General features: G+C 28.6%; 1 protein-coding gene across 2 annotated transcripts in view; it reads left to right on the forward strand.

Moving 5' to 3' along the window:
• Window positions 1-19,879, forward strand: part of LOC132938104 (MORN repeat-containing protein 4 homolog) — a 21,697-nt gene extending 1,818 nt beyond the window's left edge. Inside the window, exons 1-4 of one of the 2 annotated variants that reach the window (XM_061004774.1) lie at window positions 12,763-12,826; window positions 16,021-16,207; window positions 16,333-16,442; window positions 16,905-19,879. In XM_061004774.1, coding sequence (XP_060860757.1) covers window positions 12,817-12,826; window positions 16,021-16,207; window positions 16,333-16,442; window positions 16,905-17,059 — 462 coding nt within the window. In that variant the 5' untranslated portion in view covers window positions 12,763-12,816 and the 3' untranslated portion in view covers window positions 17,060-19,879. Of the gene's footprint in view, window positions 1-12,762; window positions 12,827-16,020; window positions 16,208-16,332; window positions 16,443-16,904 lie in introns of those variants that run through there. The other variant, XM_061004773.1, reaches the window with a different exon arrangement.
• The last annotated feature ends 9 nt before the right edge of the window (window positions 19,880-19,888 follow it).

Here is a 19,888-nt window from a genome sequence, read left to right on the forward strand (position 1 = left end):
GTATGACATCAATTTGTCTAAATATTGTCTCAAAACAATTTGAACATCATTTAAATTTACAAATTTTTTTTGCTTATTTTGAAAGTCGAATACAAAGTCAAATAACAATAAAATATAAAATCGATATTTCATACGCTCAAAAAGATTATCCTCTATAATTTTTGTAATAGTTTATTTTACTCTAAGATTAATCAAAAATCATTAAAAACGATTTTAGGCGAAAGCGTTTTATCTATATCGTGTGTGGGTCTGAGAAAGAAAACAAATATTGTGCTGACATCCTCTTAATATAACATTGTCTTACGACGTGTCCAACGTAAATCCGGCGAGTGCGGCGTGGCGGGTTTCTATTGTGACTAGCATGTTCCGATTGCGTCCAATATAGCGAAATACATGATGTTTTGTTTTTCGACGCATCGGACGCATTTATACGTTGGACACGGCTTTATATCCAGAGCTGTGCTAAGGGGGTGGCAAATGGGGCATGTGCCCTAGGGCGGCCAAACTTGTAACATTTTAAAGGGCGGCAAATGTTTAATATGTATGTTTATTAATTATTTGGGGCGCCAAATATTATTGCCCCGGGGGACCAATGAGAGTTAGCACAGCACTGTTTATATCGTACCATTAGTGTTATTTCCTTTTTAATTTTTCATAGCATTTATTTCCCAATCGGTTATTATTTGGAATTGTAATTAAGGTATTTGGTTGTAGATGTGTGTGTGAGGTAACAATACCTCTACACCCTCTCTTGGGACAACTCAGACAAGTGACAACCTGAATAAGTACCTACACGGGCGTACTCACGGGGGGAGTCATGGAGCTTAAACTCCCCTACAATACAGCTACCCCCTCACATTGCCGTTTTTTTGTGCACTGATATCCACCCTCTACATAATATGTTCCTGGAAATTATCCACAACCCCCCATTGAAAATTCCTGAAAAGTGAAAACGCCATTGGGTACCTACCCAAAACAAACAATTCATCAATAAAATGCAGCGTAAAAATCTTGTAAGATGTAAAAAATTGTACTATTAAAAGTAAGATGAAGATCTATTGTCATACATTTGTCCAGATCCCTAGAAAAAATTCAAATGCGCCTATGCTCCTTTATTAATGCACGTTGGATAAATATAAAATGCATAGGCGGATATTGGGGGGGGGGGCTTAAGCCCCCCTGAATATAACAAACCACATTATAGATATCAAAATAAATTGTGTATTTTAATATACCTATATATACTTGGTGCCTCTGCTAGAATAAAGTAGGAGTACTGAGTAGCCACTAGTTATTAGTAGGTTGAAGCGTTTAAAAATGTATGTTTACGCTAATGGGTAAGACAAAAATGTTAAGCCCCCCACGGATGTGACCAAATATCCGCCTATGATAATATGATTTCCTTTTATAATATTATTACTTACCTAAGGGCTAAGTTACTTACCGGTACTATAGGTATACATTTGTGTGACAATTATTTGATTTAATAAAATATAGTATAATGTCTAGTCCACGGGCTGTATAATAAAATATTACCTAAACTAACTAATTAAAAATTGGTTTATTAAATAATTACAATAAAAAAGTAACCTGCAGCGGCAGCAGCTGACGGATACACAGGTATATTGTCAAGGCTGTATCTAGAACATTTTTTGGGGGGAGAGGGGGTCCCAAAACATGAATATTGTAATTTTATTGAATTTAGGTTTTGATATTTGGTTAAAAATAAGATATTGAAAACATTTCAGGGGGGGTCCAGACCCCCTGGACCCTTTCAGATACGGCTTGGTATATTGTAGATCGTAGTTTAAAAGTACAAGTATGAACTATGAAATATATCTATCTAAAATTTCCCAAAATGATCTTCTAATATTGTTACATATTCGTTAAAATGTTTAATATAAAAACCTAATGATTAATGGCTACTATAATTACTATACAACAGTGATCTATCCGATTTTTTAAATTTTTAATTAAATTAAATTTTGTAAAAAAATGAAAAATATATATAGGTATGTATCTTAGAATATCATATTATATTATTATATTGGGTATACATATACTACAATACCTATAGAGTATAGATACCTTATTACCTTATACCTTTATGGCTATATTATTAAATATTATTATAAATTATAATATAATACGTAGGTATAACCTAGTTGATTAAAGCAGCCTAAATACTGTAAATACTGTAAAAAGCTGAAACCAAGTATAACTGTATAAGTATAATAGATATGTGTGTGTGTGTGTTTATTTATTCAATTATGTACTCATGCTAATAAAATTGGTAATTCCCTTATTTTAATATGTTTATAGCCGTGACGTTTACAATAATATAGAGTTTATGATCGGTGTTCAAAACAACAAAAGCCATAGGCCATTACATAGCCATGTTATTTTAATATTATATTAATATAAAATTTACTTTCAAAATTAAATTAAGTAAAAATAAAATAGTTCATATTATGTTTGTCATTATTATTATATTATAATTGCTTTGTATCATTTATTTATTATTAATTAAAAATAATCATAAAACGAAGGTATAGGTGCTAGCGGTAACTTTACCTACACAAATAATTTGTATCCAGCAATACTAAGTATATATATAACCATATATAGGTGCATGACGTATTATTATACATGTATTGATTTTAGATTTAAAAAATTTATCTTTAAACATATCTAATGCCGGCGTGCGGTATACTAGCTTATTTGTCGACAAATTTTATTAATGGGCAGTTCGCTATAATTGACCCTAAACGGCCTAAACAAAACTTGCAATTGCTTATTTGCTTATGACTGCAGTTTATACATTATATTATTGTATATAATATATTAATAATATTATATACTATATACTATAATATAGGACATACCTAGGTACCTCCTACTTACGTTAAACATTTTAATAATACGTATAGTCTAGATCAGATTTATAGATTATACATAATATAATAAAACCTACAGGTACCTATAATAAAACGATATACATATTATTTTAACTCTTGATTGAAATAAAACTGCATTTATAAATTTTTTATAATCGGTTTTATTATTCCAACGCAGACTACAAAATATATAGACTAACTAACTAGTTTATAGATTATAGATTTATGTCTACAACTGAATATAATTATATCATCATAGTGGGTGTGCTGAATGAGTCATCCGTATAGTAGAACGTTATTTTAATATTAGGTAGGTTATGTATTAGAAATACATACTACATAGTATATACCTATACCTAGTACCTACATATCTTATTGGTAGTTAATTTACTTTTTCCGTTAAAAAGAGTGTCATAATCATTGTTTTCTTCTCTTAAATGTTTTCCTTTACATGTATTATATATATTATTTAACCTTAATAGCAGTCTAAGTTCTGCTCACCTTTATGGCCTTATCAGTTTAATGAAATATAATAAAATACCTAACGGCTAACAACTATGTTCCCTGTAGTGACCACAATACTAAAACTAGGAATTTCTCAGCGGGAGGACTTATTAAGTTTGTTTAAGCCATTTAAGGGTCTCATAATATGCCAACATTGCAATATTGCATCATCTATAATAGTACCTATCAATTATGCAATACCTATTGCAATTTGTATTAATTTATAGTATCTACCTATAAGATAGTTTATACCTAACAGATTTTCGATTTTCCTATATACTGCGGGGATCTATATATAGATATACCTATCCGAAGAGTTCCGTGAACTCGTCTTTATGTTTCTATGTATAAATAGGTACTTATAAATTCATATTTTCTTTTTTAAATTTATTTATATTTACATTTTATATAATTGGGCGTGGTGTTTGAGATGATATTATTTTAAAACTAAAATACAATACCAATGTAATATTGAAGTTTAAACTACCCTACATTATTTTTTTTATATCTCTAAGGGGTCCCTGGAGGAAAAGTTTGAGAAACGTTGGTTTATAATTATTGCTAACTGATTTTTTGTTTACATAGTTAATGTAAATCGAAGGTATGTGTATATCGGCATTATACCTTACTAAGGGCCTGTTTTACAATCATAGTTTAAACCTCAGTTACGCTTAACCCACTGATTTTACCAGCCGAATTCGGTGGTTTAACCTTAGTTTAGCGATTATAATACGGGCACTAACTGTCACCGTCAAGCTTCTTACCCTTCGATCAGTTTCACCGTCACGCCTCTAAAAATTCCTCCTCTTCCTGTCACCATCTCCGGGTCCGGCACCCACCATCAGTACTTTGATCTGCAGCCGCAAGCTTTCTAGTCCGAATCGCCCGGGCCGACCCCGTGCCAGCAGAACGGACACACGTTCCACAGACGAGGATAGCATTTGCGTGGTTATGGTCCTCCGGCAAAGATTGATTTCCAGACTCGTCCTATGCTTGCCGTTTCCTGATCCCGTGCAGGCTGCTGTCACAGCATGTATGTCACAATAATCGTCGTCGAGCACCAGCGCATCCTCCTCTTACTCCGTCGAGAGCACCTACGGTAGTGGCTTGGTGGCCGCAAAATGTCCTCTCGTAGTCTCATCGTCCTTCGTGGCTTCGTGTAGTATGTCTATAAGCCGGCAATGGACATTCCCTGATTTCCAACCAGCGTTTCTACACTGAGGTTTGCCCGAATCGTCCGGTTAAAAAAAATGTCTTAGATTAGTTGTTATGTTAATTATGTTTTAGATTAAGTAATAAAGAAAAATGTATGAATTAATATTAAATATTATTAATGATATATTTTTTTTTTTGTTCATAATTTATAATAACTAATACAGCCATTGGCTATGTACACCGACATACCGTTAGTAATATTATAATTTGTACAAATTTGTACAAATTTGAAATAATTTATATTATAATTTATAATAGATAAACTAATCAATCATATCGATACGTTTATGTATAATATGAAATATGAATATTAACCTAATTTCAGATTTGAACAGAAACTTTTCTGTAGCGGGTATTTCCACTTAACCATTTTTGCAATAAAAATTATAATAACTTCATATTATAATAATAATGTGTATATACTGCAGCTGTATTTAATTCAAAAAATATTTTAAGAAACAGACATAAGGACTTCTAAATTTTAATTTTAATGATAATTTCGCAAAACTTTGAAGTGATCACCAAACACAGTTTGAGAAACGCTGCCGTACTATTGTGTTGTCTGTGAAAGGTTAGGTTCCGTATTGCGGAAACCACACGCATTGATTATTTGACTCGAGTACTGGGCTATAATAACATAAGTAGATAAAAAAAAACAGAACATTGTAATGTCGATGAAAATAATTTCACGCCAATAATGTAAGTCGAAGAGTTTGAATAACTGTTTATCCTTACAAGGAACCGGTGAATAATATAGGTGATACTGTGTAACAGCGTGTCACACTGACACGATGTGCATCTTACTACCTTGACGTACCGCCTATATGGTTCGTTTAATCTTTAGGAAACGGGCGAAGCATTTCGTCGGATTGGAAAATATGATGTGGATCTCAAACATTTAACATACACTATACAGTTTCTGTTGGAATTTCGTCCCACCGCTGCTCACGCCTCTAACGTAGGTATAAGTCGTGTTTACGTCAAAAACATCCATTTTATCAACACAAATCTATAAGAAGATAGAGGTCGTTTAAAAAATGATTTCTTTTCTTGCCTTTTTATTTTGAAAATTGTAATATAATTTGTTGTATAGGTGGTATTTATATGGTTGTATGACAACTATAACATATGTTAATGTTATTCAACATCTCCCACTATCTCTCTCTTTCTATCTCTCTCTCGATATTTTAGGGTTAATGAGCCCATTTTTACTGATTTAAACTTCAACCTATTAGCTATATAAGAACTAAAATTAAACAATATGCACTTAAAAGTTAAAACTTTTCCCTGAAAAAAAGTCCCCAATAATGTTTTTAGGACATCAAAGCATGGGTAGCGTCCTCTTAAACCATTATCACACACATTACACATATTATTATGCCAGTTATACACATAATACCAGTTATATAACTCAAATCTACTCGTTCAAATTTTGATTTACATACATCAAAAATCTCAAAAATGTCAGTAGAATAATTAAAAGTGATGAATAAGGAGGTTTCCTGTTTGAAAAACAAATGTTTGTACTGTTACAGGATCACCCTTAAATGGTACAAAAAATCTCAAGTATTCGAAAATATGGTTCTCAAGTGAATTTAAAAATTCCGAAAATCAGAATTTGAATATAATAATATGTATAATTATAAATTAAATGTTTTTAATTTTAGCATAAAAATAGGGTGAGCAATGCGCATGCTTAAAAATCATCCTGTATATAAACGTTTTCTATTTTTTGTTTTTATTAAAATGTTATTAATGAAAATTCAAAAATACAAACATGTAGTATTGTAGTATGTAGGTACCTACTAACTACTATGTAGGTACTGTCATTGATTATAATTTATAAATACATATAGTATTTATAATCAATGGTACTGTGTAATAAAACTATGTATACAAATTACAAATAAAAAATGATAAGTGAGTTTAAAATATACAATCGTATAATTTAATTATTTTTGACCTGCAGTAGTGAACGAACTATATAAAGTATAAACACTAGGTGTATAATATAAATTAATATAAATCATTGTATATTAAATACATTTTGAATTATTATTTTCATCATAAGTTAGTTAAATATACTATGTATGTGACGTAACCTAACGGTTACTCCATAGAACATATCTTATACAAATAATCCACTAGATTGAGCTGTATTAAGGATTTACATTTTACTCCAAATTAAAAATAATTTATCTACCTATATTATATCGGATTCTAAATTTATTGTGCTGATTTTGCTAATGACAAATGAATGTCATATCAAATTACAGTTGCCATTATAAATTATAGTAAGTAATTTAGTAAAATAAATACTACATTAGTCTACATATTATGTGAATAGTATCATTTCAAATTTCAATTGAAAATAATAATGATTTTTGTCAATATTTTTAGAGGTATGTAGGTAGTTTGTAAAAATAAATATTTTTTTTTATAACATTATAAATTATAATACGTTTTTATTGTTTGTAAATTATAATATATCAATAAATATTTTAAATAGGTATAGGTATAGGTAATAAATTATTTCAAATATTTCCCTTGTAAAATAAATTAAAATGTCCAATTATTCAATTTTACATTTCATATTTTGTTTATTGATATACATATATCTACTATTACATCATTATTTGTTAAATTTTATAAATTCTTGCAAATTAAAATTTTTTTTATTAAATATACACTGTTTAGTTTCGAAAATTAATAGTTAAATCACTTCACTTTCGAGACTTACGTTGTTTACAGCTTTGAACTACAAGTGTACAAGACACTAGTGTTTATAATATAATAGATTCCGATTAACTTCACCAGCTAACCTAACAACTTAATAATTAAATTAATATTCATGATTTATTAATTATATTCATAGAAATAAGAAATATAATATTTATATATCCATTGTACTTAACACTTATATAGTTACAAATTATAATGTAATGGAAAAATACATTTTTGGAATAATACCTTAAGTATCCTTTCTGTATAGTATTTACTTACATTTAATATAAATAATTGTATTAATTTAACCTTGTATTATACGTCAGAGGAAAATTGTTAAGAACAACTTTTGGCATCAACCAAGGGCATTTATATAGAATTATATTTAGGGGGGAGACACGTTTAAATATATTGTTATAATATTAATATATTATTATTTACGTAAATCTTTGATATATAAATATTGGTACTTTGTGACTTGTGTGACTTTTGATTCTAAATTAGGTATTTAAAATATTATTCATAATGATGATAGGAATTGCAAATAAGAACTTTACACTTTACCGTGGTTTAGGTCTATTGAATGTACGTAGATAATTTAATTATTTAAATATAAAATATCTGTATAATAGTTATTATTGCTATTAAAATATGGTTACGTAACGTCATATTGTAAAGAAAACCAGTTAACCACCTATTATTGTATTGAGTTTTCTATACATTGTAGTCATTCATATTCACAATAATAGCTAATAATATAATGATTTTATATACATTTGGTCATGTTTATACATAATAGGTAGGTACATTATATTTTATGTAATGTTTATAGTCAATTATGAATATCTTATATAGAATATTTTAATTTAAATTTTGCGTTAACAGAAGATAGGTATTGTATTAAATTAACTGAAAATAGTTATCAATGTTGAATTCCATCGTTTTTAATTATAGATACCTAATTATTCGTTTTTTGAATCCTTACGTATATAAATATTTTACTATAAGAAGGTACCATTTTCTTTTTTTCGGGTATAGCAAATATTTGATAGTGTTGGAGTAGTGGTCAGTGGAGTCGCACTGCGGGGTTGCAACCGTACGGTTTACCCTTTTCACGACCCTATTGAACCCAGATTATATCAAACAATGGGAATCCAAATACAAAATGTCAAATACAATAAGATCGAGCACAGAAATACCTACGTACAACGTTGTCTAGCTTACTAACTAAATTGGTAGGTACTTGTTTTCTAATTTTCAAATATTTAAACACAATACTGTCGTTTTTGTCCTCAATAATTATATAAAATTGTTTTAAAAATATTAATAAATACCATAACGAAACATAAATAGATAAATCATAACTTTTCACATAACATTCGCTCCAACATTTTCCAATTATTTTCCTCTTTTTGATGAAAGAACTTTAATTTAATAGTTTTCTATCACGTATGGAGTATAATATTATAAAAAAAGAAGTTAGTTTACTGTGATATATTTATACTAAATTAAAACGGTGTAACGACTAAAGTCAAACAACTAAACAAGGGAAAACGAACTGATAGTTGACTAGTTTTGAGTTTAATATTGTTACTCTTGGTTAACAATTCGAAAACCATATTCAATATCGAAGTGGTTTATTTCAAAAATCACAAAAATGTAATTTAATAATATTATGTTTTATGTGTAGTCGTGTAGATAACCAATAAAAAATTGACAAATGAACGAACAGCATTACACATATTATTATGCCAGTTATACACATAATACCAGTTATATAACTCAAATCCACTCGTTCAAATGTAGATAGTAATAACCAATAGTATTAGTAAAGTTAGAAACGGAAAAATCGCGGTGGTTCGGACTCGAGGGCGAAAATACTGCAGTGTGACCGGGTCCTAACGAATGGTATTTTATAAGATGTGTCATCCACATGTGGCGATGGTTGGTTGTAGACGGACCACGGACAGAAAAATTACAACGTTGCATTCTTTTGATTGTGTTATTAAAAAAAAAAAGGAACCGTGGTAAATTGGGTTTCACCGCACTGCAGGGTGCGACATCCTCTCGCCAACCCTCTATATAATAGGTAGTCACCAAATACCGATATTATATGACACTGACCAACCTACCTCTCCAAATACATTAGTAACTGAGTTTTCTGACGTCAAGGTTATATTATATCAATTCATAATGATACATTTGACCATACTCCTTCATTAAATCTCCATAACCACATATTGAGCTCATCATGTCAAATCTGGTACAACACATGAATTCAACATCAGAAATTAAATACAAATATTTATAAAATAAACGTCAAACATTATTTAATTCGAAATTGTGTGCTAAACCTATTGTTAATAAACCTATGTATTAAGATTTTAAACCTTCTCCCAAATTTTTTTGAACTACAACCATTCTGCAAAGTCTTTATACTTAATTTTTATTCTTGTGGAACGCCACGATATAAACTGTTCAATTTCAAAAAACAGCTAAAATCGGTTCATATAAATTCCGTAAGTGAAAAAGATCCGGCAAAATTGAGTTTATGTAAACTCCACCAGTAAAGAAAATCAAGTAACAGTGTACAATTTATAGAATATACCTAAATATTATTATTAAAAAAATCATAATTTGTATAGCAATAATCATCTTTATTAAATAATAGTTAAGTATGCAATAGGTATATGCCAAAAAATATATAAAAATAAAAATAATAATTGCCCGAACAAATCATACAAATTTTAACGTCTATTACGCCAAAAAATCATGATAGATAATTGTTGTTACTAATTATCATAAAATATGCGGTAAAATACGAGTAAGAACGAGAACGCTCGATCTTTTATTTTTTTTCCAACCTTGCCAAATTTAATCGAATACGAGGAGAGTCAAAGTACTAAGAATAATACCCTATAGCAATATATGTTTAGTAGATTCGGGGGCTTAGATAATCTGAAAATGTTTGTAATTACTATTGATCTATCAATATAAATAATTTGTAAAAATGATTTAAGTATAACAAATACTACCTACATAGCTACATCTAATATTACATAGCTTATATTTTTGTAAAACCATAATTAAGGATTATTATCCTTAGTATGAATATTTTAATAACTCAGAAACTACTTATTAGAATTTTGATTTAGATAATTCAACATTTTGAAAAGAATCACCCGCTAAATAATTTGAAGTAAAAACCAAAAGGGCGATTTTCATTTGAAAAATTGAAGTTTGTATCGTCACATGACAATCTTTGAGTAGTAGGTACAAAATTACTAGGAATTTGAAAATATGGTCTTCGTGTGAACTTAAAATCATAATTTGAATAAAAGTATTACTAAAGGGATAAATGGAGGTGAGCATGTTTAAAAAATCGTTCTGTATATTACATATTTTTATAGGTTATACATTATATTATTTTACATTTTTTATTCATATATTTGTAGGTATTACATATTATTAGGTGGCTATAAAATTTGTATAAGGTTATAATTATTAATTGTTGTCTTTTTTCAAGAATATTTATTTCATTCATATGGGCGTGAACCTTTCAATAGCCAAATAAAATTTAATAAATGATATGGCAACGTTGCACGTAAATTCGTTCTCAATCGTATTCTTTTTTGGTTTTTTTTTAGGGTCAGCGGTAAGTTCTTTGTTAATTTTAAGTGTTCTCAATCGTTTGATAGCCAAAATATGTAGGTATGTTATGTTATATTTTCTTATGCTATAATATTGTGAATTCTGAACTAAAATTATGTGATAACATTTGTACGTACATATTCTAACTGTTAAGTCTTATATAAATCCATTATTTTAAGTTATAACTATATAGCATTCTCCAACACAATCATTTTTTCATTTTGAATTTTTGAGTTTATTCGGTAGAGATATTATCTAGGTTTACATAACCAAACCCTTAACACTGGTAGAGTTTCCATAAACGCTTAACAGGTAAAAAGATTAAACAGGTGGAGTTTACATTAGACCTTTTTATTACCTTTTTATCTAACCGGTATTCTGGCGGAGTTTTTACAATCGCCCCGCTTTACATGAGAACCGAAAGACCACCAATCCTTAAATATGTGACTCTATGTAATCATTATAGCGGTATAATAATATTACATTTTTGTAAAGTATTTGAGTAAATGTATTTAATTAGTTTCTGAATGCGTGTATTTGTACCTGTATTTAAACATTAAAAATAATTGTGAATTAAATGCGATTTTTTTTTACAAATTTGACAACGTCGTTTTCAATTTCGTACGCAATTGTATACCCAAAAAGTAATAACCTTGCAATCGTATTCAACCACCTGACTCAATAATAAAAATAAATTTCAAATAACAAACACGTACAATTAAATGAAAAACTTCTTATGTAAAAATGTTTAGTCAAACTAACGTGGATCTATATGGTTTTAACTTTGGAGTAATGTCTAAAAATCCAAATCCATGTTAACGAAATTCATAATTTTCAAAATAGTAGGTGTTCTTTGTCAAATCACGGGCCTATAATTAAATTTGCCCCACCACATAATATATATTATAGACTATATACATCTAAAACAGGTGCAGGGCAAGCGGGTGTCACTCTGCTGTACAGTATGTTAAGAGCGGCCAGTCAGCTTATGATATGCTTGATGATATTATTGTGATTAAAGTAATTTATTTACCTATGTACGTGGAACCTTGTTTTAAATATTCAACCCTAAGCTATAAAAGTTGAACATTTTATAAATTTTAAACTTTGACCACCCGAATGCACCAATTAGATTCACTTTCCCATCGAACAAGATACTGTTGAAGAAAATCGAAGCAGTTGTACTGTAACAAAGGGTTATGACGGACACAAAAAAACACATCATTGTATAAAATCAATACATTTATCCCTCCACTCAGAATCTAAAATTATTAATTAAAACAGTAGGTACACGAAGAAGCAGTAACTTTTAAAAATAGATTACATTCTAGAGTTCTAGACTTCCTTCTCATTCAAACCACCTCTTAACTAATACTTAGCCACACAAAAAATTCCAGGAGGAAAACAAATTTGTACGTATTTGTACAAATATGTAGTGTCATATACTATCAATAAATCCACTGTTATGTTTATATTCAATTATCAGATATTTTTTTGTGCTCTAAAGGGTTAAGAATGTATCTTTTAAAAAGTACGTAGTTTTAATAATAATAAAGGTATAGGTATTAGGTATTAAGATCGTATATAAAATTAGTAATTACAGAGTTACGATACGTCATACGTGGATACCTATATTCACCTAACACAATACTTGCAAACATAGATACCTACAACCTACGCTTAATTAAATTAAATATAATGTGAACGCTAATCGATAACAAACAATGAAACCCCATAAGAATAAAACATTCTTATAGCTTTTGTTACTTTCAATAACGTTAGTATTTACCATTTTATACATATCGTGTACATTTGCAGTATCATAATGCAGCCAGGTAAGATAATTTATATACTAAATTATATTAAATTATAAAAACGCCGAAGTGCCTTATTACCTATATAATTTATTTTTTTTATATGTATTGTATACATTTTAAATAAAAAAAAGGTGGGTTAGTGGATGTCGCTCTGCTGTACAGTAGGTTACAAGTGGGTCACTGCCTAATGGATGGTGTTAAATTTGAATTCAATGATATAATATCATTGTATAAGAAAAACGATTCTGAGCGAAAACGGTCAGTCAGCCTATGATATTACCAAGTATATTTGATGATATTATTGCGAATAAAGTAATTTATATATAACCCTATTTACGTGGAGCATTATTTTCAATTTTCAATCCTTAGCTATAAAAGTTGAACATTTTATAAATTTTTAACTACAAAATAATTATTAAATAATAAATTTGATAAATTTTGTCAAAATTTGAACTTTAAATGCTTATAAAAAAAATTGTACCTATGTATTTTTAATATTTTTCATCTGTCTCTGAAACAATAACCTAGGAGCCTTCTATTAAATTTTCACGCTTTTTTACCCAACAAATAAAATTTTATTGATAATTATAGAAAAAAATAAAATAAAATTGAAAACTTAAAATGTCCGTAAACAGCTCAAAAAGAGACAAATTATTTTCAAAATTTTATCGTGTATAGAAAATGCTAATACAAACATTCAGTGAAATTTTCAAGTATCTACAGTCATACGTTTTTTAATTACAACAAAATAAGAAAATCGTTACATGAGATATCGAGTGAATATCAAATTTTGTAAAAATATGAATTTCAAACGCTCATAATAATTTAATTTGACTTTCTTGTAGATATTTTTTATAAGATAAATTTTTATGAATTCTCAACTCAAAATAATTTGTTAATTTTCGTGATTTTTCCGTATTTTGTCAAGATTTGAACTTTAAATGCTTATAAATAAAAACTGTGACTAAGGATTTTTAATTTTTTTCATCTGCCTTTGAAACAATAATCTAGGAGCCTTCTATTAAGTTTTCAAGCTTTTTTACTCAACAGATACAATTTTATTGATATTTATAGAAAAAAAAAAACTAAAAAAAATGGAAACTGAAAATGTCCGTAAACAGCTCAAAATAAGTCTACATATTTGGAAAATGTTATGGTGTATAGAAAATGCTAATATAAACGTTCTATTATAAAAATTCCCGTTTTTCCTTAATTTTTCTTTTGTTTTTCACGCCGCTTTTGAAAACTACTGGGAAATGTTTACTTTTGACTCCCCAAAGTACCAACTAGGTTCACTTTCCTCTCAGAAAAGTTACTGTTGAAGAAAATCCAAGTATTTTTACTGTCCTAAAAGGTGATGACAGACACAAAAATAAAACACACACATCATTATAAAATCAATACATTCATCGCTTCGCTCAGAATCTAAAATCATAAAAAAATATTAAAAAGACTAATACAAGTGTATAATGTAAATTATCTTCAACGTTGCCTAAGTAGTTTTAATAATTAAATAATACACGTTGATTAGTAATTTAGTACCTGTCTAAAAATTAATGAAAGAAAAGTATTAAGTAGGTAGAATAAAGAATAATATTTGTATAATATATTCATAGGTACAAATATGTACACATCTGACATCTATAGTAAATAATTATTAATTGGACCAATGATTGATATTATGATAATATTTGATGTTTAAAATATAATTTAAATACAATTTTTTAACAAAAATTGTAGCTTTCGGTGTTTAAATATTAACGCAATTAAGTAATAATCATTTGGTGAAAAATAATATATACCTAGGTACCTACCTATAGTTAATTTGGTATATGAAACTAATTAAATTTACAAAAATAATATAATATAATAGACCATGTCGAATATACATTGATGTCATGTATATAATAAATTAATGAAATATGTCAACACGAAAGCAGTTTGATACCCACCTGGAAACAACCAAATTACCTAGTTGATACAAGCTTAACAGAACACCTTAAGAAAGAAACACCAAATACTATTTATAATAACCTATTTAATGAACTAATACACACTTCAAATACCAGCACTCAGATCTATACTGATGCATCTAAAACCGAAATGGGCATAGGACTTGCAGTTGTACACCTCAATGTAACTAAACAGTATAAACTCAATAAATTAAGCAGTATTTATTCAGCTGAATACCTAGCATTATTGAAAGGAGTTCAATTTGCCCTAGATATCAATAATGCTAAAATCGATATTTGCTCGGACTCACTTAGTGCCTTAGCAAATCTACAATCCAAAACCTTATCAGAACCATTGGCTCTTTCAATCAGCAACCTTCTTTCCAAATCGAATAAAGAAATCAGATTTATATAGACCCCAGGTCACTGTAACATAAAGGGAAATGAGAAGGCAGACGAAGCGGCTAGAAATGCAGTCAACAGTCCAGACAGCGAAAATATTCCTTTTTCCTCACTCGTGGATATAAAAAGAAATATAAGCAAATACTGTATTGATTTGTGGAACTCACAGTGGCACATGACCACGGAAAATAAATTAAGGGAAATTAAGCACTCTGTTGAACTCTGGCCAAGATACACTGAACTAAACAGAAAAAATGAAGTTATTCTCAATCGACTCAGAATCGGTCACACGAAACTCACACACGGACATCTTATGGCAAAGACAGATCCACCCTTATGCCTAACATGCAATACAAACTACTCCATCAAGCATATCATCATCCACTGCCCAAACTTCAACGAAGCCAGAAAAGATCTCAACATCCCAGACAACCTGTACGAAGCAATTGGTCCATTTTCAAACTTTCATAGCATAATTTTATTTTTAAAAAAAATTGAATTGTACAATAACATATAATATTTAATGTAGAAATTAACACATGTAATATTAATGCTTAATGCTTGTTTATCTTTTTTTACACTTATTCAAACATTTTTTAATAATTCATTGTTATAGATACCCAGTAATATTTTTTAATTAACTGTCGTATTAAAAATATATCGAGTATTGGTAAGCGTGTATAATAGCTGTATCTAATACATTACTTAATTTACTGTAATGTTTAATGGCAAATTTGGTAGAAAATATAAATAACTTTTCATTCCACAATGTCAACTGTATTTAAAGCTATTGTTGTAACAAAAATTTATAGTAGTATCGCATATATATATATATTAATATTTATGGTTTTTTTTTAGCTAGGGTTACTAAATTTGGAGCTTATGTGTACGAGGATGGTACGAAATACATAGGAGACTGGAACGATCGAGGTCGAAAACATGGCTTGGGTCACGTCCAATTAAAAGATAACACACGTTATGAAGGAGGATTCAGCAATGGACTTTGCTCGGGTCTTGGAGTTCTCCAGTATCCGGATGGAGCGAGGTAGGTACCTTAAAAATAAATAATGTATAGCAAAAAACATTTTTGTAATTATTCTAGTATAGAACGTTAATGGATATATTATGTAACTTATTCATGCATTTCTTATTTATATGAATATATTGCAGATACGAAGGAGAATTTATGGAAGGATGGTTTCATGGTCACGGGATGTTTTGGAGGGCTGATGGCATGAAGTATGAAGGACAATTTCGAGGTGGTCGTATTTGGGGATTAGGTAATACAGATTGCAGTATTTACACTTAAATAAAACTACTTAAATACATTGACTCAAGAGCTAAGATCTAATATATTATGTTTGGTTTTGGTATATAAATAAGAGTAGGTAGGTATATAATATTACAATAATGTACCTACTATAATATATGTAATTAGATTGTAGGTACGTGCAGTGGTGGTCAAATGATTTTGTCAAGGGGGAGGTATGGCTGATTTTTTAACATGCACTATTTGATCATTAAAAATATAATTTATGGTTATCAAGTCTTAGACATTGAAAAAAAGGTCATGGGGGGATGTAAAGGTGTACGTGTGTCGTGTGATATACTGATATGCACATAAGTTTGTGTATCATAATTCTAATACAGACGTAGGTACATATATTGTATATTAAATCAAATAATATAAAAATTAATAAATCGTTCTATAAATATGTAGTATGATTTTTGAAATTGTATAGGTTTAGTAACATTTAAGGACGGATCCCACGGACTTCCGAGACACGAAGGATTTTTCAAAGATTGCAAATTTCTACAAAAGAAAAAATGTCCTGCGGTCGTTACAGATGCACAACGAGCAGCATTGATGGCAAGAATACAAACTGAACAAACATAATTTTTTAATAAAATTATCTACTCACAGACCACAGTGTAAAGAATAAAAAAAATATATCTTGCAAAATATTTCAATAATTATGAAAAAAATTGTTTAATTCTTGACAAATAAGGTACTAGAAATGGGATTTTTTTTATCTCAAACGATTTTGTAATTCTTAATAGTTTGAATGGTAAAAAGATACCACACAAATGCATGTGTTGTCGCTTGTCTCCGTCTTACAAAAATATACAACATGGCAAATTTTACGTTCACAATAATACATTTTACCCTGTTATTTTTAAAATTACAGTGGATTGACCTATTTTATAAAATATGAAGATTAGATTATCATCTAGAATTCTAGAGCAGCGTTTCTCAACCAGTGGGTCGCGAACCCCTAGATGAGGGGTCGCATCAGTCAGGAATAATTAAACGTTGATGTAGAAAAACAACCTTTTATTTACACTAAAAATAAAATAATTATAATAGGTATGTAGTACTAATTGTATGGAATTGAATTGATTTTGATAAATGTATAGGTTGTGCCAAGTCACCAATTACATACATGGAAAACGCACTAAGTCCATGTCAACCATGCAAAAGTCACCAAGTCCAACTTAATAATTTGTATTTTAACTATAATAAGTAATTCTTTCACAGTGTCATCTTATTTACAACCATTCATATATAACTAATTTGCCTAGCAAATTTGATTTTTTGATTTTAGCTTCTCCAAAAATTGAAATACCAAAATGTTTAAATACTCTTTTTTAATATGACGTTTTCTGGATTTTGGGGGATAATATCAAAAATGTGGGAAAGTCGATTTCAAGTAGACTTGACGAAGAATTCAAATCTTTTTTCAGAATTCTTATCGCTTCAATAGATCAATTGGAATGTTTGGCAAAAAACACGTCTAAAATACTATGTCGCGCGTGTGTTAGACAAAAACAGAAAATCACGGTATCGAATCCCCTTAATCGAATTTGTATTTTATTTGAAAAGTGTTTATTTAATACCATAAATTATATTCAGATCTATATTATTGAAAGTATTATATCAAAGTCGTAGATATGCACTACATAATATTATATTACACTGGGTAGTTCAGTATTTTGGATCGTGCATTTCTAACCTAGTGAACTTGACCTTGCACTAGTACAACATGTGATAAATAAAGTGTATACAGACTATACATACACACATACCGCCATACGCGTATGTATGTGCTAATAAGTAATATTAACATATTATTATATAAATACAATATTAATATATACTTACCTATACAGTATACAATGTAAACATATCGTTTTGAATTGATACCACTTAATAGTAGTATAATTAGAATTAATATATTTACATTTATTAATATTTATGAAAATTATATAACTACGCCCAATAACGAAAATAAAGTAAAATTTATATTTATTCATTAATCATTACGTGTTTTAATAAAATTCTAGAAATCAGTTATATTTTCTCTCACTTTTAGAAATTTATTTTAAGAAATGCATTTTATTAAGTATAAATTTTGCGTCTTTATGGTGTTTAGTAGAGTAAAATTATTCCCAAAATAGAAACCTTCAAATACTGGACTACTCCGAATAAAGGATAATTTTTCTAGACTTCATCACAATTATATAATTTTAATTTAAAGAAGTGGACACATAAGAAGGCGGGCAAGGGCAAGTGGGTTTTGCTCTGCTGTACATTGGGTGACTTGTGGGTAACTGTAATGGATGTGTTAAATTTGAATTCGATGATATTATATCATTGTACAGGAAAAACGATTATAAGCGAATAAGCTGGTATATCGGCCTATATTATACTACCTAAGTATATTTTAGGTTATTATTGCTATTAAAGTTATTTATTTTACTATTAGTAAATAATACATTATACAATAGGTAGATTGAATTAATTTTTGCCGACAACATTGCATTTGGAAATGCCATTGTGTGTATAAAATATAATTATATAAGTACTTTAAAAGTTTCATTGTTATAATACCTACAAAAAATATTTTTTAATTACAACAAAATAACTAGAATCTTTATTCTTTGTTAAAATATCTAATTTTGCCCAAATTTGAAATTAAAATGTCTATATAATATATAAATGTGTTATATATTTTTTAGAATTTTGGGTTGTGATATGAACTACTTACGAGAAACCTTGAATTTAATTTTCAAGGTTTTTAACGTGATGAAAATTTTTTTACCATCATTATTTTTAGAATAAAAACAAAAAATAAAATGTCAAATGTCTATAGGCAATAGCTCAAAAATAGTCACAATATTTTGAAGATGGTATCGTGTATAGAAATCGATAAAATATTTTTTTGGTAATTGTTTAAAATATCTAAGGTCAAAAAAAAATATTGAAGTTGAATATCGAAGGCATTATTTGGATTAATTATCCTGTAGAGACAAACAAACACAGATCCTTGTTAAATCAATACATTCAACGCTCCACTCAGAATCTAAAACAGTATTACAGCTATATAGTTTATAATATATGTATCTATACTAATTATTCATGGTAATTTCTTAATTAATTAATATATAAACATTTTTAAGATTATTATTATGCTTGATGTTTATATAACTGTCAAGACAACCGAAAAAAATATGGTTACATAAGTATTGAAATATACAATTATTTTAGTTAGAATATCTCAGGGGTGGTAGCCCCTAGTTTATAATATAAGATAAAAATAAATTGAATATAGTTTTGTAAAAAGTTGTTTGGAATTTTCTCTATAACATTTTATACATACTTATATATACATATATTATATATTATAATATAATATGTATGTAAATTATAAATAAATAAAACAAT

The sequence above is a fragment of the Metopolophium dirhodum genome, chromosome 2, assembly GCF_019925205.1.
Source record: "Metopolophium dirhodum isolate CAU chromosome 2, ASM1992520v1, whole genome shotgun sequence".
Taxonomy (NCBI): domain Eukaryota; kingdom Metazoa; phylum Arthropoda; class Insecta; order Hemiptera; family Aphididae; genus Metopolophium; species Metopolophium dirhodum.